Source organism: Desmodus rotundus, chromosome 12, assembly GCF_022682495.2.
Source record: "Desmodus rotundus isolate HL8 chromosome 12, HLdesRot8A.1, whole genome shotgun sequence".
Classification (NCBI taxonomy): domain Eukaryota; kingdom Metazoa; phylum Chordata; class Mammalia; order Chiroptera; family Phyllostomidae; genus Desmodus; species Desmodus rotundus.
The window spans coordinates 14,546,758-14,570,894 of NC_071398.1; the positions used below are offsets into that span (position 1 = coordinate 14,546,758).

A 24,137-nucleotide genomic window follows, 5' to 3' on the forward strand; every position below is an offset into this window, starting at 1 on the left:
GTGATGGTGCCACCATGGCCTGTTACCTTGTGGAGATCAATAGGGTAGAGGGGAACACATAGTCTGAACCAATTCCAGAAGGTTCTTTGGAGAGAATTTTTCCAGTGAGGCCCACTCTGGCAGTGGTGCAGTCTTTATCTCTGGCATCCACACCTTCGTCATTCACTCCCTACTTTGAGAAGCTCTGTGAAGAAACTTCTCTAAGTCCTTTTGAGAGCTGTGTGCCAGTTTCAAGAAAGGGCAACCTGGTTAGAGCTATGAAGAGTCTTCAGATGTTGAGTCCTTGAATTGATTGCATTGAACCAGAAGCAGGCAGGTGCAGCCAACATGAGGAATGAGTGCAGTGTGCTGTGACTGGTGCTTTCTGACCTACTACCTATCCTTACAACGACCCTGGAGGGAAGAGATGATGGCATTCCCACGAAGAAACTAGAGCTCAGAAAATTGAGAGTCACTTAAGGTCACCAGCTCACCTGGACTCAAGGCCAACTCTGCCCACTACTCTGCTGCTACTCCCCTCCCCCTAGGACTCAGAGGGGCAAATGTAGAAATGTGAGTCCTTCTATCTTAGACTTCAGCCCTTCAGAAAGAAGCACATGTGATATGGGATCTTTGGGGGAGGGAAGGAAAGAAGTAAGAGTGTCACCTCATACATAACCCTGGGATATGGCCTAAAAAGGTCAAAGAATAAAATGTGTTCTCTGTGGATATACAGACTGGGAGTCAACAGGCATAGGTTCAGCCCATGTGCACTGAGTATGATCTGCTGAGTTGGGATCCTCTTGATGCTTTTTCACCTGGCCTGCATTCCTCATCAACTGCTCTGAGGCTTGACAACTGTAAACCCATGCTACAGATGTGGACCCTGGACCCTCAAGAGAAAGTGGCCTATATACTTACATAATTTTGGCCCTTTTCCCCCAGATACTATTACTCAAAGCCTGGGCAAGAGAGGTTCTTTTCGGCCAATATTTTAATGTAGCAGCTGTAGGCTGGAAATAGAGCACACTGTGCATTTATGCAATAGTTTGTTTCTGGCTTCCAAACCTTGTTAGTTGGGGGAGGGAGTGACTGTCTGCACTTAGATATTCCCTGTGTATTGCCTTTATATTGTAAGGCTTTTAGTTGGGGCTGGTAAGTAAACGCTCAGAGTGTTTTGTTTTGTTTCTTTTGTAGTCTCCTCTAAGCCATGACCTCATCCTTAACCTGACTCAGGACGGGATCAAACTACTGTTTGATGCTTTCAATCAGAGACTTAAGGTAACTAAAGTTGCATGTCAGGCTGATTTATATGTGCTATTGTGAGATATTTTTTGAAATTCCTAAGTGGGAGTAGATATTTGTGGTTCAGAGACCACCAAGAAGTCAAGGACTGAAGCCATGCCTGTTTCTTCAAAAAAAAGAGAAACTAGGTCTGGTAGTTGGAAAGATTCTGGGAAGGACTCTTAGTGTCCCAGGCTCCAGAGGTGAAGGGGAAAGAATATTGAGAATCTGGGGAACATATTATGGGGAGGGGGCTTTTATATTGAATTGAAAATAAGAGGAGGCAATATGTAGCATAGATTATCCTGAGTCTTTAAAAATGGGTCCTAACTGCAGAAAAGGGCCAAAAGATTTTAGTTAGGTTTTTGTGTCTTGTTTTACTTCATTCTTGGGTCAAACAGTGTGACTTAGAAGGTGAACATTGGAGCTGTTCTTCCTAAAATCCTGTGGCTTAATACCACCAGCAATGAGTTGATTCTTTAACTCCTTTGAGGAAATGTAAACAAACAACTTGCTGTTCTGTAGGGTTGTCTTAATTGGCGTTGAAGTGCGATTTGCTAACACCAGCTTCAGTCCAGGATGTTTATAATAAACTATTAACAAATGCCTGGGTTTCACAGGTTAGTCATGTGACGAGACTCATGCCTCAGAGTCACAAGGTTGAATGTGGCTCTGGGCAGTGGCATGCCAGAGCCGTCATTCCTGTTAGGTTATGGAGTTACCTTTCCAAAAGACTTGGATACTTCCTTGTTCTCAACATGCCATCACAGGCGGGCGGCTGAGGAGACAAGATAGAACAAGGGAAAAGAATCTGTATATGAAACAAGAATTCCTCATTTATGATGGTTTTCAAAAGCAGGGTTTGGTGTGAAATTTCCTCACTGATCCAAAGTTTCCCACTAGGAAAAAGTAGAGGATGGCCTTCAATCTGGCTTCATCACAAATCGGGGGAAATTAATCTTGAAACACCTTTAGAAAGAGTCATTTGCCATTGACTTGGTAAATCCACTTTAGGAAACATAACCGTAAAAGGTTATGGGGAAGTTAATATTGCCAGATGTTTATAGCAGGGCTTTTCATTAGTACTAACCTAAGTGGACAACAAAAGGGGGTGGCTTTTTGGCAGCCCATCGTAGAATCACAGCATGGTGAGGACAGAGTCCTTACCTAGTAAGCACCTGGTACGCGGCTGAGAGCTTCCCGTGCATTTCCTAATTTAATCCTAAAAAGCCTGTGAATGGTGCTGTGTACTAGTGAGACAGTTGAGGGAGAGAGGATAAGTGGTCTGCCTGATCATGCACTTTTTTTTGCTTTTTTTAAAAAGATTTTATTTATTTTTATCTTTAGAGAGTAGGGAAGGGAGGGAGAAAGAGGGAGAGATACATAAACATGTGGTTGCCTCTCACATGCCCCCAACTAGGGACCTGGCCTGCAACCCTTTGGTTCACAGGCCAGCATTCAGTCCATGGAGCCACACTAGCCAGGGCTGATCAAGCTTTTAACTGTATATTACCAGTGTATGGTGACTAGCCACTGAGAACTAGAATGGCTTAAGTTGCCACTGTTGTTGGTTGTGGGAAATAAATGTGATAAAAGCTGAAGAAAATAGTGTGTGTACATTATGCACCAATGTGAGGAATGGGAAGTACGTCAGAATGGGAAAGGAGGTCAAAAAGTCTCTACTTCCTCTCCCTGACTGATGTGGCTGGGTGGGTTGGGCATCATCCTAGAAACTGAAAAGTCTTGGGTTTAATTCCCAGTCAGGGAGGCAACCAATGATGTTTCTTTCCCTCTCTTGCTCCCTTCCTACCCCTCTCTCTAAAAATAAATAAATAAAATCTTTTTTAAAAAAAGTCTCTACCTCTGTGTGAACCTTAGTGAAGAAGGAGGGGCTAGGGTCCTGCCTGAGCCTCTGGAAACTGAGGAAGTGATCCATCAGTCCCTTGCTTCACACCAGGTCTGATCTGACCCATCTGCCTGCCCCTCCATTCAGGGGCTTCAGAATCTACATCTCCCCCATGCTGTCTCCTGCACTTTTCCCATCCCCTCACTCACTGCCTGTGAGTGAGCTCTGTGGAATGAGGCTTCCCAAGTCATCTTTACAGCCACCTGTCTTTTCCTTTCCTCTCTTGGCTGCTACCATGTCTCCTCCTCTCTGGCAAAATCAAGGCCTTTTTAAGCCCAGAGAGTAGAAAATTATGGACTCTAGACTTCCCCAGCCTCTTGTTCTTGGGACCAGCAAGCTCCATGGACTAAAATCTACTCGTAGATTCTCCTGGTGACACAAAGGACTCCCAGATAGGGAGCACTCTGGGTCCCTCACCACAAGTGCCACCCTGTCATTAGCTCTGATACACTGGGCAGAGAGCTAAAGCACCTAGAAGTGTTGGTCTGAGCTGCAGCAGGTTGGGCAACAGTGACATTGGAGGAACATGTCACTGGGTGAGTGGTGGGAAGCCCTTGAAGGTGCTGTTGTCCAGCTGTAGTGGTAGTAATCAGAGAGGCAGAGTGCCTGCCTCTGCTATATGAGTAGGGTTCTGGCTGAAGGCTGAGGTCCTCTTCTAACATGGGGTCCTGGCCTCAGTGAGATGGCATATCAGTTTGGCATGATAGACTGCCATGCTCAGGCTTTCTGAAGGGGACGCCAGGTGTCTTATGAATCACAGCTATTTCCCTGCCCTTTCTTGCATGACTGTCTTGGCATCTCTTGCTTTCGAGCTCATGTTGCCCTCAGCTAGCTTCATAGCAGACCAACTCTCCTGACATGTTGAGTACGTCCCCTTTGTAAACTCATAAGCCAGACCTCAGGGGCCTTAACTCAGTGGGACCAGTGGACAGCATACACAAGCAGCTCAGGAAAAGGTTGATTCAAGTGCTGTGATGGCCCAGCAGAGGGAGTGATTTTAGTAGCAGGTAGGATCAGAATAGCTACATTGTAGTTAACAGATGTCTGCCCAACTTGTAGATTCAGTGTTATGCTCTGTAGATGAAGTTAGAGACAAGGTCTCACCATGAGTGAATTCTGTTACAAAACCAGATGTTCCTATACCCAATTCCTCACTGCTCCTTCCAGGGTCAGACCCAGATTTTCATGGCAAACAGACATTGAACCAACCCTGCTTGGCCTCTAAAATGAGGCCCAAGACCTCGCAGCTGGAGGATGGTGGATGGTACGCCAGGCCCCAGCCAGCCATCCTGCTAGCTGCCAAGCCCTTAACACCATTGGCTTAGAGGACTTTATAGTGCTTATCACTTGGTACCATTAGTGGTTGAGTATTCAGTAACTTTACCTTTGCCTCTGCCCTGAGTTATGGGTATTTCATTTGAGGCCAAACCCATTGAAACTTCACCAGGGCCCTGAGGTTCTCCAGGTTTAACCCAGATGCCCTTCATTAAGGATATATCTGAATATTGTCACAGTTGTTCTAAGATAATATATTATGACTTGTTTTCTAGCAGGCTAGACCTCTCCCTCCACCCTTTTGCTTTGTAAACCACAGTATTTTGAAGCTATTTTTGAAATTGACTTAATTTAGGTCTTTATAACGCAGCAAAGTATTGAATCCAAAGTAAGGAAGGGTGCTTGGTGTCCAAGGTTACAGCTTTACCAAACTGCATGCATTTGTTTTTGTGAAGGGTTTCACTGTCCTGTAGGGATGGTATATGCAGTTTTCTCTATGACCCAACAGTGGATTAGGGTCAAGAACTTTGACCCAGAGCATCCACGGACATCTATTGAACAATCCACTGGAAGCAGGGGGATGAAGAGGTTATGCTGTGTGTGTGGTATGGGTTTTTTTTTCAGATTTAAAGAACTAAAGGTAATGTGCAGTGCTTCATAAGAATTTCAGCTAGTGGTAGATTTTTTTTCTTCATTTTATAAATGTCTTAATTAATCTTCTTCAACTACAGAGCAGTAACAACCCTTATAATTTTTTTTCAGGTGATTGAAGTGTATGACTTGACTAAAGTAAAGTTAAAATATTGGTGAGTTTTCTCCCTTGCTGATTTATGTCACAGGCTAGGTACAAGTGGCCTTTATCTATAGTCATTACATATCAGTAAAGGAACGCCATCCATAGCAGTCCTGGGATTGGAGCCTGGTGCCATGACTTCCTCAGGCAGCCTTCAAGCCTACTCAGTTTTTAGAAAAAGAAAAGCGAACCTTATTAAGAACATGCTGTATGTAAAGCACTTTACATATATGTCAACTTATTTAATCCTCACAACAAAGCAGGACCTCAGCTCAGAGGTGATGTGACTGTCTCTTGAGTCACAGCTGTCCTCCCCTAAACAACATCTTTTGGCACCTCTTTATGCTTTTATTGGCAGCAGAATTGGGACAGTCCAGACAGATCTGACTCTGAAACCTTTGCTAAAGAAAATGCCAAAAAGGTCACTATTTGGGGGCCAAAATCTGCTTTTTAGGATGATGCCTGTATGGTGCACAAATAATTGTCCCTCGTGACGGCAGGCACTGTTTTAGCATCTAGAGTGCTCTGTCCAGAGTTCCCAAGGTCTGGCTGCCCTAGGCTTGAGTTATGCATTCATCATTTTATTAACCTTTGTAACCTTAGGCAAATCACTTAACCTCTTTGAGCTTGTTTTCTCATCAAAGAAATGAAACCAGTAACGTGGCAACTGGGTTAGGAAGATTGCCTGAGATACTGGTAGTAAATAAAGCACATAGCACATGCCTGGTTAAAAAAGAGGTGTTCCATAAAGGATTCTTTCTTAACCCTGAAGCATTCTCCTTAAGAGTCATAAATGCCTTATCTTCATGTTTATCATCTGAAATCATATGCCCCTCTTTGCTCCCAAACCCACCTCCAGGTGCTTTTCCTTTGCATGGGATCCATCCCTCCCCCATTTATCTAGCCAGTCACCCATTTCATCTGCCTGTTAAGAAAACAAGTTGCTCTGCTCGTCCACAGCCTTCTTTTTAGATGTTCATCCCCTTTTAAGGAAGTTCCTTTTTCAAGCCAACTACTAGTAGGCACCCTGGGAAAAATATTAACACTATTCCTGAGGCCACTGTTTATCTAAGTTCGAATGCCACGGGGCTGAGACTGGGTATGTCTCCTTCTGAACGGTACCTGGAGACCACAAATGTCTTGGAAGGCCCTAGAGGACCAATATTGTATATAAGCCTCAGGAGAATTGACTTGTTCTAACCTCATTAATTGTCTCTTACTTAAAAGTTCTTTAATTAAACTTTTATCTTGATAAAATTGTAGACTCACCCACCTGTGTTTTAAGAATAACTCTTCCAGCCACCAGCCACCATCTCCAATGATCTGTGAGCCCATCCTGGGAAGCCTGGTATTAAAAAGTATCTTTGTTTTTCAGTGGAGTACATTTTAACTCTCAGGCCATAGCTCCCACCATTGAGCAGATTGACCAGTCTTTTGGTGCAACCCATCCTGGAGGTAAGCCAAGTCCATCTGATTCCTCTGGTCACCTGGGATAGCCCATAGTGATAGACCTGGCACATGGTACCATCCCAGCTGCAACCCCCTGAAGCCAGGTTCCTATAGGATGTGGGGGTTGGTACTTGGGTATGAAATAAAGCTCCTTCCCCTTGTTTTCATCCTGGCAGGTAAGTTCAAAAATGAGACACAAGGAAGGTGTTGCCAGTCAGTACTCCCTGCCAGGCTGGTTTGTGTTACAACTTCTGATGCCATTCAGCCATGCCATTTTCTTCTCCCTACTCTCACAGTGTACAATTCTGCTGAGCAGCTCTTCCACCTCAACTTCAGAGGACTGTCTTTCTCTTTTCAGTTAGACTCGTGGACTGAGGCTCCCAAGTACGAGGTTAGTCCTTCCCTTTCCCTGGTTATTTGTTGCCCAGTGCCCAGATTATATGGGTCAGCAGACAGTGCTCCTAAGGGATACTAGATAGGTACCCTTTCTTTGGTTTCCTTGTCTCTGAGGTCTTCGGGAGCCAAGAAGGTAGAGTGGGTAGGGTTGACAGGAAGAACAAAGCCCAAGCTGGCATTCCCAGGAAGCGGGCATTTCCAACTGCAGAGTGAGGTTAAGCTCACTTTTCAAAGATTAATCCAGTCACGCCTTGCTTTAAAACTCCTAATGACTAGGCCACTTTTCTCAGTGACCTAAAGTTTGAAAGTTTATCCTGGATTTTTAGTTACCTATTGTTTTTAGAAAAATGTTTCATTCATCCTTAGGCAATAACATCCTTAGGGTTGTGAAATGATAGCTTTTCATAAGGCTTACATTTTATTAAAAGTGGCATTCTTGCATTTTCTCCCTGATGAAAGAAAGAAAAGAAAAAATAAAGTAAAATTATAAATGAACTTGCTTGGTTGGGGTGAGTTTATTGAGCCAGAGCCAGCTTTTAACTATGTGCTTTGACCTGGCCAGTTCATGAAGACTGGAAGTGCTGGGGAGATGCCAGAGCCTGAGTCACATGGCCTGCAGTGTGCCCTTAATACAACTTTTGTTCTGCTTTGCAGCCCAATTTTGCCCATGGTCTAGCTTCTCTCCAGATACCCCATGGAGCAACTGTGAAACGAATGTACATCTACAGTGGAAACAGCCTACAGGATACTAAGTATGTGTTGGGGAGCCACAAGCTTCATGCTAAGGCCTGGGAGGTAAGGCAAAGCCTGTGCTCATTCTGTGCCTGCCCCCAGGGCTCCCGTGATGCCCCTGAGCTGTTTCCTGGGCAATGTGTATGCTGAGAGTGTAGATGTTCTTCGAGATGGAACAGGACCCTCAGGTTTACGACTTCGCTTACTTGCTGCAGGTCAGTTACTGGCTTTGGGGTGGTGGATTCCCTCTTATGTCCATATCGAGACAGTCTAAAATCCCGTGTGCTTAGGGATAGTTGGTAGAAGACAAATGATGCAGATGTTTATGATTAACACTTTCATTTAAATTTGTGAAGGGACAAAATGTCCTATCATTAGCATATTTTAATAAACAACAAGAGTACTATTTCCCTCAGCATGTATATAAGCTTTCTGTCAGCTTGTGTAACTTTGCCTTGGCTCCCAAGCTATTTCCTGGAGATGTATGTTGTTGTCTGTTCTCCACCCTTTAAGGCCAGTTCTTAGAGTAGGCTGGCAGGAAGGGCTTGTTAATTGTGGTTTGGCCACACCCTGCTGAGATTTTGCTGTCCTTGAACAAATAAAAAGCATTGCTGCCTTTTTAAAAATATATATATATTTTATTGATTATGCTATTACAGTTGTCCCATTTCCCCCCCTTCACTCCACTCCGTCCTGTACACCCCCTCCCTCCCACATTCCCCCCCTATAGTTCATGTCCATGGGTTGTACATGTAAGTTCTTTGGCTTCTGTATTTCCTACACTATTATTAACCTCCCCCTGTTTGTTTTCTACCTATCATTTGTGCTACTTATTCTCTGTACCTTTTCCCCCTCTCTCCCCCTCCCACTCCCCTGTTGGTAACCCTCCATGTGATCTCCATTTCTGTGGTTCTGTTCCTGTTCTAGTTGTTTGCTTAGTTTGCTCTTGTTTTTGTTTTAGGTGTAGTTGTTAATAACTGTGAGTTTGCTGTCGTTTCACTGTTCATATTTTTTATCTTCTTTTTCTTAGATAAACCCCTTTAACATTTCAGATAATAAGGGCTTGGTGATGATGAACTCCTTTAACTTGACCTTGTCTGAGAAGCAATTTTTCTGCCCTTCTATTCTAAATGAAAACTTTGCTGGATAGAGCAATCTTGGATATAGGTCCTTGCCTTTCATGCCCTGGAATACTTCTTTCCAGCCCCTTCTTGCCTGTAAGGTCTCTTGGGAGAAATCAGCTGACAGTCTTATGGGAACTCCTTTGTAGGTAACTGTGTCCTTTTCTCTTGCTGCTTCTAAGATTCTCTCCTGTTTAATCTTGGGTAGTGTATTATGATGTGCCTTGGTGTGTTCCTCCTTGGGTCCAACTTCTTTGGGACTGTCCGGGCTTGCTGGACTTTCTGGAAGTCTATTTCCTTTGCCAGATTGGGGGAGTTTTCCTTCATTATTTGTTCAAGTAAGTTTTCAATGTTTTGCTCTCCCTCTCCTCCTTCTGGTACCTCTATGATTTGGGTGTTGGAATGTTTAAAGTTGTCCTGGAGGTTCCTAAGGCTCTCCTCATTTTTTTGAATTCTTGTTTCTTCATTCTTTTCTGGTTGAATGCTTCTTTCTTCCTTCTGGTCCACACTATTGATTTGAGTTCTAGTATCCTTCCCATCACTATTGGTTCCCTGTACATTTTCCTTTATTTCACTTAGCATAGCCTTAATTTTTTCATCTAATTTGCAACCAAATTCAACCAATTCTGTGAGCATCCTGATTACCAGTGTTTTGAACTGTGCATCTGATAGGTTAGCTATCTCTTCATTGCTTAGTTGTATTTTTTTCTGGAGCTTTGATCTTTTCTTTCATTTGGACCTTTTTTTTTTTTTTTTTTTTGTCTTGGTGCTCCTCTTACATAGTAAGGGGCAGAGCCTTAGGTATTCCCCAGGGCCTGGTAATGCTAGTTGCTGCTGGTGTGACTCTATATGTGGGGGAGGAGTCCAAGAGGGAACAATGGCACTTGCTCTGCTCTCTGCTGGATTTCAGTCACTACCATAAGCAAAGTGGACCCTTCTGGTGCTGATTCCAAGGTGGGTGGGCTTGTGTGCGTTCTAGGACCCTGTGGGTCTCTCCAACGAACTCTCCTGTGAGGCTGGGAGTTTTTCCCACTAGCTCCTCAACCTCCACAGGTGTTTTCAACCAGTGGTTTGAAGCTTTATTTCTCTGTGCTGGGTTGCGTCGTCTGTCTCGCTCCCCAGTTGTTCTTCCCGATTTATCTGCACACGAATGAGGGACTGCCTACTCCACCAGCTGCTGCCTCACTGGTGGACCCAGCGGCGGCTTTGCCACTAGTCCTCTCCACCTGACTGCCTGTCTCTGCCCCTCGTACCGGTCTGGATGAATGTTTCTTCTTAACTCCTTGGTTGTCAGACTTCCATACAGTTTGATTTTCTGTCAGTTCTGCTTGTCTTTTGTTTTTAAATTGTTGTCCTTCTTTTGGTTGTGTGAGGAGACAGTGTGTCTACCTACGCCTCCATTTTGGCTGGAAGTCAAAAGCATTGCTGCCTTTAGTAGCTGGTCTCTCCAGGATCCCTTTCTCATCTTGTGGTTTCTTATGCCTGGACAGTCTGAAGTACTTTGGACCTTGGATTGGGCTTCGTAGGACAGGGATTTCCAGTGTAGAACTTGCTGCTGTAAACACAGCCTGGGAGCCGACATAGAGGCTATACCTTCATGGAACTCATAGTCCAGCCAGTGTTTGTACATAAGTTGGGATCTTGGCATCAGTCTCTGGGCATTGATTCTCAACTGTTAAGAATCTGGCATATAGCCCTGGCTGGTGTAGCTCAGTGGATTGAATACGGGCTGCAAATGAAAGTGTCACTGGTTCGATTCCCAGTTGGGGCACATGCCAGGGTTGCAGGCCAGGTCCCTAGTGCGGGCCACGTGACAGGCAACCACACATTGATGTTTCTCTCCCTCTCCCCCCCCCCCCAATAAATAAATAAATAAATAAGAAAAAAGTGTTTATTAAAAAAAAATCTGGTATATAATGCTGGCTGGTGTGGCTCAGTGGATTGAGTGCAGGCCTGCGGGCTGAAGGGTCGCCAGTTTGAGTCCAAGTCAGGGCACATGCGTGGGTTGCAGGCCAGATACCTGGCTGGGGACATGCAAGAGGTGGCCGATCTATGTGTCTCTCACGCTCTGATATTTCCCTCTCTTTCTCTTTCCCTTCCCCTCTCTCTAAAATAATAAATAAATAAAATCTTAAAAAAAAAAAAAAAAGAATCTGGTATATAAACTAAACTTACTGCCCTGAACAATTAAATAGTTCACAACCTCCAGGTTAGAAATTTCTTAAAATGAGACTTTTTTAAGCTAAAGCACAACACCAGCTACTTAAAGGAATGTTGCGGTAGTTTTTGAGAGAATTGAGAAGTGGCAACATAGTCAAAATACTTAGGGCCTGTCTTTTCCAGAGGACTGCTGCTTGAAACAGCAGGATAGTCAAGGGTGGCACAGTTATTCCAGGTGACAGCAGGAGGAGCCTGTTGGGAGTTGGGGAGGGGAGTGTTGTCTCAGCTAATTCTGACTGCCACCCTTTATAGTACACTCTTAGCAGTTACATCTCACTGCTTACCGTGTCAGTGAGGAAAATATTTCATTAAGTCCAATCCGGTACTCATTGAGAGGGTTTTGTTTTGGTTTTGGGTTTTTTTGGCAAGCGGAAGAGTAGCATGTCTCAACTGACCCATTTCTCCCAATTCTGTCCTTATGGCTACAGTGATTTTTCTTTCTTTAGAGAGAGAAACATCACTTTGTTGTTGTACTTATTTATGCATTCATGGGTTGATTCTTGCATGTTCCCTGACCTGGGATCAAACCTGCAACCTTGTCATATCTAGGACAATGCTCTGGCTGAACTACCTAATCAGTGCCTACAGTGATGCTTTTACCAGGGAAAGTCAGTTTAACTGTTTTGGTCCCTGCAATAATTTATGGGAAGACTCACTCCAAGGAATCAGAAACTAAAATAATCTCCTAAAACTAAAGGTAATTTTACCTGGCTAGGCTTCAGGCAGAAAAGAGAGGAAGCTCACCTGTGAAGGGTGCCTTCCCAATAACTCCATCCAACATCACAAGTATTTTGCACCTGGAGACTTTGGACATGCAGGGCAGCTTGACAGTACTTTTGGTGGGTTCCAGATTTGCCTAAGATAGAAGATTTGTGAACAGAGGTTACTATAGACTGTGCTTTGCTCAGGATCTAGTTAATTTAAACATAGCTTTATTTGCCATCCAGTGTATATGTGCCATGAATAAAGACTCGGGTTAATTGGAGAACTCTGCACCTAGTTATTTTATATTCTGGATCCCTGAAATTTTCTGTATTTAACAAATGGGTTATTATCCATGAAAGAGCTTTGTCAACTCTAAAGCCCTTTGCAAAAGCAAGGTGATGTGGGTGGTTATGACAGTACCAGGAACTGCAGTCCTCCTTGCTTTCTTGGCTATTCCCCCCTTTTTTGAGGGGGTGGAGGGTGTAAAACACTTTGTCTTTCCAGCCACCGAATGGGGGAAATTTTACTATTGGTGTGTGTATTGCTATTTCACAATTACCTCTGTGTGTGTGTTTAATTGGAACCATTTCTGAAATGTGTATTAGACAAAGTCCGGGCTTAAACATTTCTCCCAGAGAAGAAACTTTTGACAAATCAGAAGATTTTTTTCATTTTCCCACTTTTTTGGCTTGTCTCTTGAAGTATTAGTGTATCTGTGAGATGTTTGTGGCATTAAGGAGTGAGTTAATGGGTGTTTCACTCTTGGCTCTTTGATAGAGTGATATTTAGGTCCTGGCTCGTTGGGTGTTACTGTTGCGAAGTACCTCCTAACGTCAAGTACCCTTTATCTGATCAGGACCTGCAAAGTGGCAGGAAATAATAGTATGTTATTGTATACTTCTGTAGCACCTCTGCTGCTGTTTATTGTACCTCAGTTGTGTGATGATTTGAGGGAGATCTTCATCATGCCATAAACTCCCATGTGGGCAGAGACTGCACCTGTTTTGCTCACCATTGTTTCCTTGACATCTAGTGAAGTGTCCTAGCTCATGACAATCAATAGTAAATATTGGGTGAGTGAGTGATGTTTCCAGAACTTTGTGTCATTTTTGTGGAATTGAGTGAATCTGGCATTATTTTGAGGAGATAGTGATCTAGCATCTCAAGCCCTGGTGACCTGGTATTTTCTGCTTGTGTGCAGTCTTGCCCCTCATGCAGTGTGCAGCCAATGTCCTCTCCGGGTTCCCCAGGGCCCTGGGATGCAGGGTCTCAGGGCTCTGACCAGGAAGCTGACTACCTCTCCCTTGTTTTCTGCAGGTTGTGGACCCGGCCTGTTAGCAGATGCCAAGATGCGGGTATTTGAACGTTCAGTGTATTTTGGCGATTCTTGTCAAGATGTTCTTAGCATACTTGGTTCTCCACACAAGATCTTCTATAAGTCAGAAGACAAGGTGAGGGAAATGTGTTTATAAAGTGAATAGGAAGTCTCTTAAATTTTTAAAATCATTGACTTAATATTGAATAAATGCAAACTGTTAGCTATTTTCTCATAGAACCAATTCTGTCGAGGCAGATGGAGAAGTAAATTTAAAGCTCGTTTCTGACCTTTGTTGGTCAGATTGTCCTGCCTTTCCTTGGAGACCAGTCTGTAGTCAACCACAGCTGGCTGGGTTGGTTGGCACCAACATCTGGGACCCCCACAGTCTTGCCTACCCGACAGCTTAATGTCATAGAGAAAGTACAATTTGTACACTTTCATTTAATCCAAGAGCTGTGTTAAGGGGTTGGATTTTAACTCACTATTTTTTCCCCAACAGATGAAAATTCATTCTCCTTCTCCTCATAAGCAAGTTCCTTCCAAGTGCAATGACTACTTTTTTAACTATTTCACTCTCGGAGTGGTAAGTTATGATTCCTTAGAGCAGCATTTAATTTCTATGGTGGGGGGGTGGGCAGTGCACCTGGACACACCTATGTGTACATATGCAGCTGTAACTGTGCCTGGCAACAGGGAACCTAGCCCCAGCTGGCTTAGGGCAGACCTTTCCTGCCATCAGGATTGCTGAGACACCAGGTTCCATGGTATGTCTTTTCAGACAGAAACATGCCCTACAGGTAGAGGCTGTGGGAATCTTCTGGGTTAAGGTGTTTTGGGAACTGCCCTTTTGTAGAGCATAGGACCCTCTTCTGGAGTCACAAAACTGAGAGATTAAAAAGGCTTAAAAACTCCCTGGCTGGTGTGGCTCAGCGGATTGAACGCTGGCCTGTGAACCATAGGGTCACTGGTTTGATTCCCAGTTAGGGCACATGGCACATGCTGGGTTGTGGGCCAGGTCCCCAATAGAGAGTGTACAAGAGGCAACCACACATTGCTGTTTCACTCTTTCTCCCTCCCTTCTTCTTTCTCTAAAAATAAATAAAATCTTTTTTTTTTTAAGGCTCAAAAATAGTGAGAGTGTGCTTATGCATTTAGGGGATCACTCCAGAGATGACATTGTAGCCCTGTGCTCTGGACTTAAGGTGCTGAATGGAGCTGATGCCTCCATCAGTGCTGACAGTCCACCTGGTAGATGGATTTTGTGTGTCAGAAGAGATTGTGGAATCTCTGCACCGGCAGGATACATCTCAGAGAGCAGGGCTAACCTGGACCTGGATCTTTCCAGGTCTCTGAGCTTTCTAGGGCCTGAGTCCCTGAGGCAGCAAAAAAAGGGTAGATTCCAGAGAGGAAGAAGGGAGACTGGGTCCGCATATTTGGGAGAAATCAAACAGGAGTAGTGGGGAAATAGTGGTGGGATCATAAACTCTTGGGGGTAGGATGTCGCCAGGAGGGAATGATACTGTTATAAGGTGAACCTTGTTTTGAGTTCTAGAGCCAGTGATAATAGGTGGCAGGGAAGATGGAGCGAATGGATTGGCCCTAATAGGACTTAGTGTAGCGATTGATGGAGGGTGGGGTTAGGAGTAATCTTGGGGGTCACAGGCCTGAGCAGCTGGGAAGGGTGTGAGGGACAGGAGGAAGTGTTCAATAGGCAGCATCAAATCTAGGTGTGAATCCTGGCAGGAGGCTGGAACTTTGGTTCCAGGGGTTACTGACTCCCATGGAGTGGAAGCCAGAGGGTCTGACAGGTCATGGCATTCAGAATAACCAGGTGCCTTGACTGCTGGCACAAGGTTTGGAATGGGAAGGCCTGTAGTCAGTTGGGTGCCCCGCCTCACTGGAAATGTCCAGTTTACTTGACCTCACTTGTCCCCTTGATTGTTGCTTGGGAGAAAGCTTTTGCCTGCAGGCATCCCCGTTGTGGAATGGGTGTCTCTGAGTGACATGCCCTTGAAAAGACCCCTGTCCTGCCTCAGTAACTTTCCCTACTTGGGCATTCTTGTTTTCTCTCCTAGGACATCCTCTTTGATGCAAATACTCACAAAGTGAAGAAGTTTGTCCTTCACACCAATTACCCTGGGCATTATAATTTTAACATGTGAGTATACTTGTACCAGCCCCTCTGAGAAATGAGCTTTGGACTAAAAATCCCCAGGGAAGAGAGCTTATGGCTTTAGAGTTCACTAATTTGTCTACACCTGAATCCTTGCTGTTTCATGGAAAGTGAACATTTACTAAGTGTTTACTCTGTTCCTGGTATAATGTCTAATACCTTTCATCTCTCCATCTTTACTCATTTTCCAATTATGGAACTAGATTCAGAGAGCTTGGTGGACAGGTGTGCTTGATTCTGTTTCTCCTGGGTGCAAGGTTGAGATGTGGGGGTGGTTAGGCTTCCCTGGGGGGCCCAGCCTTTACTAAACCTGCCTTCTCTTTCTTAGTTATCATCGTTGTGAGTTCAAGATCCCACTAGCCATAAAGAAAGGTGAGTAGTGAGTGTCCTCGGGGTAAGAAAAGGTTTTTGGGGTCAGTCACTGATGATGAAAAGGGACAAGTGATCCAAGTAGAGAGGATGGTAGTGGGTGGGTTTGTGGCGTCTTGCCCACTTGCTTCTGCACCTAGTCTCAGCTGCTCTGGGCTGAGCTCCTTGTTCTAGGAGGCTGCATGTATGTTCGTCTGTAGTCTCGTTGAGGCCTTCCAGGTCTTTTCCTCTGACCTTAGATTGCTTGTCTCTTAAAGGGAGAGTTTCATAGGTACAGATGATCATCCAGGTGCTCCCAGCCCAGCCTTGTGACTTGTCTACTGCTGGTGGTTGTAGTTCACACCTGACTGACCTCCCTTCAATGCTCCACTCTCATCCATTTTAGGAACTCTAAAACAGTCTGTCTATCCTCCCTCCATCCGCCAACCCCAGTACAAAGGGTGGCCAGATCTGGATTCTTCATAGTGCTGGGCCAGACACCAACCACTTTGTTTTCTTTTCAGAAAATGCAGATGGTCAGACAGAAACATGCACAACCTATAGCAAGGTGAGCTCCTATTTTCCTACCTGATATAGCCTGAAAATAAGGTGGGCATGAGCCTGTCAGCAGTCCGGGGCCCATGTCCTCTGGACCAGCCATTGGTTACAGGTATGGTCAGGCCCTGCTAACCCCCTGCCACCTCCATCCCTCTTGCAGTGGGACAACATCCAGGAGCTCCTGGGTCACCCTGTGGAAAAGCCTGTTGTCCTGCATAGGTGAGTGTGGGGGTTGCTGGCTCAGACCACCCCATCAGAAGGCCCAGGGAAGCTTAGCAGTGGATATTGCTTAGAAATATAGACACACACATACTTTCTGCCCCCACCCTGTGCATTAGTCCTAGGCCTGTTACTCTGCGTGTTTACCTGTACTAGAGAGATTGCCTACTGGGGATAGCTTCCCACCTAACTCCAGGTCTGAGGGCCTTTTCACCTCTAGTTACTCAGAAGGGAGGCTGACTATCCTGGGTTCTTTTTTTTCCCATCAAAGCTGCTACCTGCTCACAGCCCAGTACCCAATACTTGGTTGCCATGCTGTCTGCAGCTCTCTCCCTCCTGATTTGTCACAACCCCAGTCCAATTCCATAGTAACTTTCTGTGCCCTGTTGGGCTGTGTAGGATTCAGAGCGGAGTGAGGTCTGTTGCTGTCTCTAGGACCTCAAGGGCCTGTGTAGAACTTAAGTATCACTTCCCAATAGCCCGCCTCCCAAAGGGCTTGGTGTCCTGGCTTGGCCTTGACCTCTTCTCTGCCCCTCTAATTCTGGCTTCCCTGACCTCAGGTCCTCCTCCCCAAACAACACCAACCCATTTGGCTCCACATTCTGCTTTGGTCTTCAGCGGATGATCTTTGAGGTAAGCCCTGGGGGCTGGGGCTGCTGTTCATGGCAGGGACAGACAAGTCATTGAGAGAGATCAGGGATGACCTAATGGCCCTACTGGGCAGGGTAATCCTCCAATAACTTGTCTGCTGAGAACCTAGCGTACCCAATTTAACAGTGAAGGTTCAGAATTATATTGGGGAAAATACAGACTAAAGCAGTAGTCTGTATTCATTAAGATGAGAGGTAATGGGGATCCCACGTTTATATCTAAAAACAGAGCAAGGAAGGGAACCACAGGGCAAGTGGGGCTCATCCCAGGGGTTTGGGGGACCTTGGAATGCCATGTAAGTGAATGTGCTCTGGGTGAGCTGCTTATAGAGGCCCCGTTGGCTTGAGAGAAAAATGGGCCGCCCCTGTTTTCTCTTCTGGATGCCATGACCTTCATCAGGCCCCTAAAGAGTTCCAGAAGAACTGGACAGATGGGTGTGGTGAAGTGTACGTATCCCATGAGGCACAGGCAGACACTGGGGCAGAGATGACCCCTAGCATGAGATAAGGGACGTTGAGCGGCTGGCCTAGCTGTGTGTGCAGTTGTGTTGCACACACAACCTGCATGCCCATGTTCAGGATCTTCTTTGGGTCCTCTACAGTCCTGGCCCTCATGCTGATCCCACTAGTGGTTTTTGTGGGTCTGATTGCTTGCTCTGCTCTGCCCCTTTGACCTGCTGTCCTCTTCTCACACCAGGTTATGCAGAATAACCACATTGCCTCGGTGACCCTGTATGGCCCCCCCAGGCCTGGTACCCATCTGAAAACAGCAGAGCTCCCCTAGGGACATCACCACCCATGCCCCTCTCCCCTGTGGAACTGTGCATCGCATCCTCCTCAGCGGGCCTTCATGTGCCACCTGTGGGTTTTCTTGGACACCTTGCCAGTGTTGAAGGGCTGTTGTGATGTTCTGAGATGGGGCTCAGGCTGGGTGCTCTACCATGGGGTGAGAGACCCAGGTATTCTTCTGTCCGTCCTCAGCCTGCTGGTGCCAACAGGGGACACAGACTGCAAAGAGAAGCACAAACTCTGAGCCTTGATTCCTGAAGCCAGGAGCTTTCAAGTAACACGTAAGGAGGCAGGGATCTGTCTCCCCTGTCCCATACACATTGGAAAACTTGGGACACTCTGTGGCAGAGAACACAGGCACCCAGGATGAGGACAAAGTCCTGCCTTTGGCCCAACATTGCCACATGATCCTTAAGGCAAGCAGGTAGCATGTTCTTAGTACTTGGTTGCGACTTTTGCACTACATCCACTTTAGTTACTTGATGAGCTGGCTGTGGCCAAGGTGGCCCACCTGCCCTTCCTCGTTCCTTTCTTGCACGTGCTCCCTGCCAGGCCCAGCAGGCATACCCAGCTGGTTGAAACACAGCTTTCTACCATCCAGGTACATGCCCGGGCCTGGTTCCCACTCTTCTTGAAGCCAGTTTTCAAGGTTGCCTGTGCCCCGCTCTGCCCCAGTCTGGCTGGCAGGGCTTCATGTTTCCATCCAGTTTGCCTCTTTTATTTAATGCCAAAGTTTTAGCCAAAGACATCTTCCTCTTTCTGTTGTGTTTCAGCATTGTGTTCTGCACTGTGGGCTGGCTCCCCTGTCCCAACCTTGGGCAGTGTCCCTTGGCTGGGCCTGTTCATGGCTCAAGGCCTCTGGGGACCCAAGGAGGGCTGGGCTACTCAGTCTCTTCATGGGTCTTGCTAAGGAAAGTAGCATATGTGCTTTAAAAATATTAACCTTTTGAAAAGAATTGAGAAAAGAAATGTATAATTTTATCCCATTTTTAATATTTTGGTCTAGCAACTTGTGATACATAGATGACAATTTTGTGAGTTTTTCAAATGTGTGTACAGATTTTTGTAAATACGACTCTTTTGTAATTAACTCATGTACAGCCTCATCCTGTATAGTTTAACGATGAATGTGCAGGGGACCTGCCCCAGGCTCCTATGTGATTCCTGGGCCTACAGCCAGGCTTGTGTGGCGCTTTCATTGATTTGTGACTGACTGGTGTCTTCCCATTTGGACTGTGGCCTGGCCAGAGACACCCCCAACCCTACCCCCGCATATCCCACTGTTGGGGCAGCCAGGACTGATCTCATCCTCCTGAAATAGGGGAATCTTCCTCATGTCCTGCCCACACCTCTCCTCCAATAAAGACCTGTGCCCTCGGCAGCAGCTCGCCCTGTGCTGTTGCTGGGACGTTTGTACTAAAGTAAGCGTGGGGACGTTGATTGTTTGAAAGAATACAGGAAAATGTATAGTGGAGTCATCCTAGGAGAAGAGGTTCCTTGGCTCCTCTGAAGGGGCAGTGGAGCCTCCAGTAGGAGATTGGCAGTTGTGTGGGCATAGGTTCTTGTGCCCAGGGTAACTGGAGGTGGAGAAAGATGTTAGGTAGGACCATGCACTTGGTCATCCCTGTATGCCTAGGTCCCTGGTTTGCAGCCAAACCAGGACCCAGGAAGGGGCGGCTCCTCAAAAGGAGATCTAAAGATCCTGACAAGGCTGAAAATCCAATTTGGAGGGATAGGTGGGAAGCAAAATGCCTACTTTCAGACTGAGTTTTAACAGAATGCCTGCTAGTCGCATGAAGCCTGAAGGCCCCCATACTTCCCTGTGGGGTCTAGCCATGAGAAAGACCTACATGTCTGCATCATCCTTGGGACGGCAAACCTAGGAGTGTGGTCAGATTCCATGAGCCCCTGCCATTCCTCCCCCCCCACACACCTACTTGGTACTTAGAGGACGGGACATTGTCCCCCTGTGTGACAGAGAGCCTGATGTTCACCTCAGCCCTGGCTATTTCAGAGGGTTGTCGTTAGATCAGTTTCCAGTAGGGAGACAGGAGCCAAGCTCAATCTTCATTCCCTGGGACCCTGAGGAAGCACACACCTGACACTCTGGAACTAGTTCCTGAACTCTTCTGCCCCTTTTTGGGGAAGAGCCACAAACAACGCAATAATCCACCTGGGAAACCCTCTTTCAAACTCACACAACACCCTGGATCTGAATGAAGGGAGCTTGGGGCTTTGACGGGTTACTAGCGACTCCACTGGAAGGAGCCAGCGGCGGCAGGCCATGGCTGTGCACAGGCCGGCCCATGCGGGCCGTGTAACAAGTTCCACATTAACCAGATGTCAGTGGCCGATAGTCCATGCACTACAACCAGCTCACGGTAAAAGCAGGGGTCAAAGGTGCGCAGGTGTGGCGCGGCTGAAGGCTGGGGTATGCCAAAGGTGCGGAAAGCAGGGTGAGGCTCAGGAGTGAGCCGCAGGCGCTGCAGACACATGCCCAGAAAGACGTCGTCTATGGGGAAGAGCTCAACCTGTGCGCAGGCGCCGGCCAAGCGGCGCAGCGTGGCCCCAGAAAAGACGAAGCCGCCGCCACCGGCGTAGGCCGGGTAGGCGGGCAGGCCGTACACAGCCTCGGGAATGTAGTACTTGCTGGCTCGTAACCGGATGGGCCGAGCCTGTACAATCACGTCACCCGCAAGCAGGTCCTGTGCCGGATCTCGCGCTGCCAGAAACTCCAGCAGGTTTTCCATGTGCACGAACACGTCGGCGTCACCCTTAAAAACGAAGCGCGCGTCAGGGCAGTAGGCTGAGGCCCAAGCCAGAAAGTGGATCTCCTTGAGTGTTAGGTTGAAGAACGTGTCCTCGAAGGCCCAGAGCAGAATGTCCGCGTAGGTGCGACTCTCAGCACGCAGTAGGGCGTGCCAGTGCGTTTGTGTGCCTTCCCCCTCCGCTTCTGCCCGGTCTGAGCCCGCACGCCTGGGCAAGCCCAGCAAGAACACGCGGCGCACAAGCGCCCCCTGCACGCGCCCCTCAGCCCCCCATGTCTGGCGCACAGCCTGGCGCCGCTCAAAGTCCGCAGCCACCGACTTGACGGCAATGAGCAGGTCGGGTCCCGAGCCAAATGCGCCATCGCGTCGGCACTTGTGCGGCTGGTTAATGAGCAGGGGGAAGCGTCGCTGGTCCTTAGCACGTAGGTATCGACCAAAGTCAAAGGGTCCCGTGGGCGTGGGCTTGGGCGGCTCCGGCGTATCCTCTTCATAGGCCTGCGGGGCCCGGCCCGCTTCAGGTCCCTGGAATACATGGAGCCGGGGACTGGGCACCGGCGCTGCCCGGCCTTGAGCTCGCGGTGCACTAGTTGTAGGGGCTGTGCCTTCACGCTGCGCATAGAGCAGGAAGCCCAGGGCGGCGCCCAGGAGCAGCGTGATCGATGCGTCCCCTCGTAGGCGCAATCTCCACCTCATGTTTGCGTGTCCGGCGCCCGCACCCCCTGCGGAGAGACTCTGTCAGGCCTCTGGGCCCCGCCCTCCATGAAGGTAAGGGGCTGGAGAGCACCCGCTGGGGGTCTCCAACTATCGGTGGTTCTTTCCCCTCCCGTGTCCTACTCAGGGGTCTGCCACCCCTCCCCCCATCGGGATGAGTACGATGAAAGGGCAAGAAGTCTTCCAAGTTGCCAACTCCCACCCCCTCAGCTTTGGCCCAGGACTGTGCTCCAAGGCTGGGGCTGGGAGATGCCAAGCCTCAGCCCCCACTCCCCGCCCGCCTTCCCAGCGCTGAAGCCGAATACCTTCTACTCCTCTCTACCCACCACCTCGATCCTAGGGATCCCGACACTCGCGATCAGCCCTTGGGAGCGGCGTGGCCCCGGACGCCAGGACCTCCGGGGCTTAGCGCAGGGTCCCAAGGGCGGCCATGGACCGGCCTGGGCCAAATGCAGCGTTGGCAGGAAGGGGGACCGGGGCCGCTACCACGTGACCCACCAGCTGTGTGCGCTCGGACAACTGGAGCTCAGCTCCACCCCTGCGCCGTGTGCCGTCTCTCCGAGTGCGACCTAATTTCTGAAAGGGGTCCTAATGGGCAACTTTCTAGGAATGCCTGGAGAGGTGGGTTCTGGCCCCAATACAGGCTCAAACTCTCCCGATTCTCTGGAATGGGGCAGGGCCTGAGCTGGCGGGGGGTGGGGGGTGGGGGGGGGGCGGCCGTGGAGTTGGGGGGCAGTCTGGTCCCAAATCACTGGGCCCAGCTTCCTAGTCCAACCTGGCCATTATCCTAGCGCATTCTTGGAAGTGTCTTTCATCAGCCCAGGAGGAGCCCTGAGTCCACTAGGCAAGGCCCATGTACTGCCCCTAGGACACAGGCTGCATCCTTACTCCTGGTCCTGCCATGACCCCTAGCAAACACACATGCCCCCGAGACAGCTCATTTTATTCTCGCAACAACACTAACAGCAGTTCTTATTGTTCATGCCCAGATGGGGATACTGCCCCAGGTCTTTGGAAGTCAATCCAGGATTCTTTCCTCTGTTGTCCCTTGCTGCCCTCCCCATCCATCCACTGGAACACGGGATGGGGCCAGCCCTGTGTTTTTTCACCTGTTAATTTCATAGGTGAGCACTTCAGTCTGTCTCTCCAGAGTCAGTTCTGAGTCCCCAGCGCCCCAGGCCAGCATAGCTTCCTGCAGGTAGAAATAACCAAGCCTGGGTGACTACAGGCCAGACTGGGGAACTCCTGAAGTAGGCCAGTGAGCAAAGGGTTTGTTCTGGGACCCAGGTGGGCAGAGAGGAACTGTGGAGACTGAGGGCCCAGTCATTGCCTAGCTCTGCTGCCAACTCCCTCTTCCTGGAACTCAGAACCTCCTGGTTTCAACCCATGCAGTGGAGCCTGGAGTAGGTACCACCCCCACCCATCCTGCCCCAGAGTTTGAGGACAGGCTATGGGAATTAGCACCGCTACCCAATGCCACCCCCTTTCCAATGGCTATGCCTGCACCTCCTGAAAACTTCCCACCAGTGTTATCCCTTAAAAAGCAAACCCTCCCTCCTGAGCCTCTCTCCCGATCACAGACAGTCCTCAGGAGTCTGCTCTTCCGGTTTTCTGTACTGCCTCACCTCCCATCCCTCCTGTGGTCTGGCTTCAGGCTGTGCCCACTATGTCCCAGAAATAACCCCCACCTAGTAGCTTTCTACCTGACTCCAGCAAACACTCCTCAGCCTTGACTGATCTGCAGTCTCTGTCACTACAGGTGGGTATTCCCTGGGCTTCCAAATCTCCTGGTTGTCCTCCTTCCTCTTTGGGTTGCTCCTTTTCTAGGTAGTGTCCTTCAGGACTTCCCCCTGGGCCACCCCTCCCACTCCCACCTGTCCATTTGTGAATCTTTAACTTTGACCTTCTGCTGAACTCAAAACTATGGATCCAGCTGTCCTCACACTCTCCCTGGATGTTCTACAGGAACATCATGCCCACCTTGTTCCAAACAGAACAAGCACTTCACCTCCTCCAGGCCTGCATCTCAGCAGGAAGCCTCACCTTTCATCCAACTGGCAAAAGGCAGAAACTCTGGGCTCTCTCTCACCTAACCCCTTCTCCAGTGTCACCAGGCCTGTTATCCTTGTTCTGAAAGGGATCTTGGTGTTCAACCCTTCCCTCCATCTCTTCTGCAACTGCCCCAGCCTGGGCCTTCGTCCTCTCTCTCTCTCTGCATCCTCACCAGCATCCCAGCCTCCACTCCTTAAACCCTTTAAAGGCTTCTCACTGATCTCAGGATAAAATCCAAACTCTGTAAAATGGCCTGCCAGACCCCATGCTGTCTCCCTCCCCTACTCACTCACCAACTGGTCTCTGCAAATCCACCCACCCCCACACCCAGCCACTCAAACTTTCTGTTCGTCTAATATCCCTCCCTCTCACCTCCCTCAAGACTTGACCTGAGGCTGGCCATGCCCAGGACATTGCCCTTTTCTCAGCCCCACCACCACTACCCTCCCCTATTCACACTCATATCTCTCCCAGGAAACCTAACCCCTAACCTGGGTTCGGCCCTTCCGTAGTGCTCCCACAATTCCTTGATTTCTCACATGAAGAAACAGGTAGCATGCTCTGGCAGGTAGTTCAGTCGATCAGAGCATCATCCCCATACACCAAAGTTGCAGGTTCCATCCCCAGTCAGGGCACATGCAAGAATCAATGAATACATCAACAAGTGGAACAACAAATTGATGTTTCTCTC

At 48.0% G+C, this 24,137-nt stretch overlaps 2 protein-coding genes across 6 annotated transcripts in view; one reads left to right on the forward strand and one right to left on the reverse strand.

Annotated features, from left to right (window-relative positions):
- PHAF1 (phagophore assembly factor 1) overlaps positions 1-19,336 on the forward strand; it is a 28,255-nt gene extending 8,919 nt beyond the window's left edge. The window contains exons 4-17 of the mRNA XM_024556220.4: positions 1,177-1,260; positions 5,207-5,250; positions 6,613-6,692; positions 6,983-7,077; positions 7,737-7,834; positions 7,917-8,029; positions 13,178-13,311; positions 13,678-13,761; positions 15,254-15,336; positions 15,680-15,723; positions 16,224-16,267; positions 16,418-16,476; positions 17,037-17,109; positions 17,824-19,336. Coding sequence (XP_024411988.1) covers positions 1,177-1,260; positions 5,207-5,250; positions 6,613-6,692; positions 6,983-7,077; positions 7,737-7,834; positions 7,917-8,029; positions 13,178-13,311; positions 13,678-13,761; positions 15,254-15,336; positions 15,680-15,723; positions 16,224-16,267; positions 16,418-16,476; positions 17,037-17,109; positions 17,824-17,910 — 1,122 coding nt within the window. The 3' untranslated portion in view covers positions 17,911-19,336. The remainder of the gene's footprint in view (positions 1-1,176; positions 1,261-5,206; positions 5,251-6,612; positions 6,693-6,982; positions 7,078-7,736; positions 7,835-7,916; positions 8,030-13,177; positions 13,312-13,677; positions 13,762-15,253; positions 15,337-15,679; positions 15,724-16,223; positions 16,268-16,417; positions 16,477-17,036; positions 17,110-17,823) is intronic.
- Positions 19,305-24,068, reverse strand: B3GNT9 (UDP-GlcNAc:betaGal beta-1,3-N-acetylglucosaminyltransferase 9). Of its 5 annotated transcripts, none has more exons than XM_053914565.2 (4): positions 23,938-24,068; positions 22,504-22,586; positions 21,724-21,970; positions 19,305-21,402 (listed from the first exon to the last, which is right to left on the reverse strand). In XM_053914565.2, the coding sequence occupies exon 4, from the start codon at positions 21,374-21,376 to the stop codon at positions 20,162-20,164; it is 1,215 nt and encodes a 404-aa protein (XP_053770540.1). In that variant the 5' UTR covers positions 21,377-21,402; positions 21,724-21,970; positions 22,504-22,586; positions 23,938-24,068; the 3' UTR covers positions 19,305-20,161. The 5 variants fall into 5 exon arrangements, with proteins under 5 accessions (XP_053770540.1, XP_045047685.2, XP_045047684.2 ...); XM_045191750.3 differs by having other exon boundaries at positions 21,721-21,970; XM_045191749.3 differs by having other exon boundaries at positions 21,700-21,970.
- Positions 24,069-24,137: the final 69 nt, after the last annotated feature.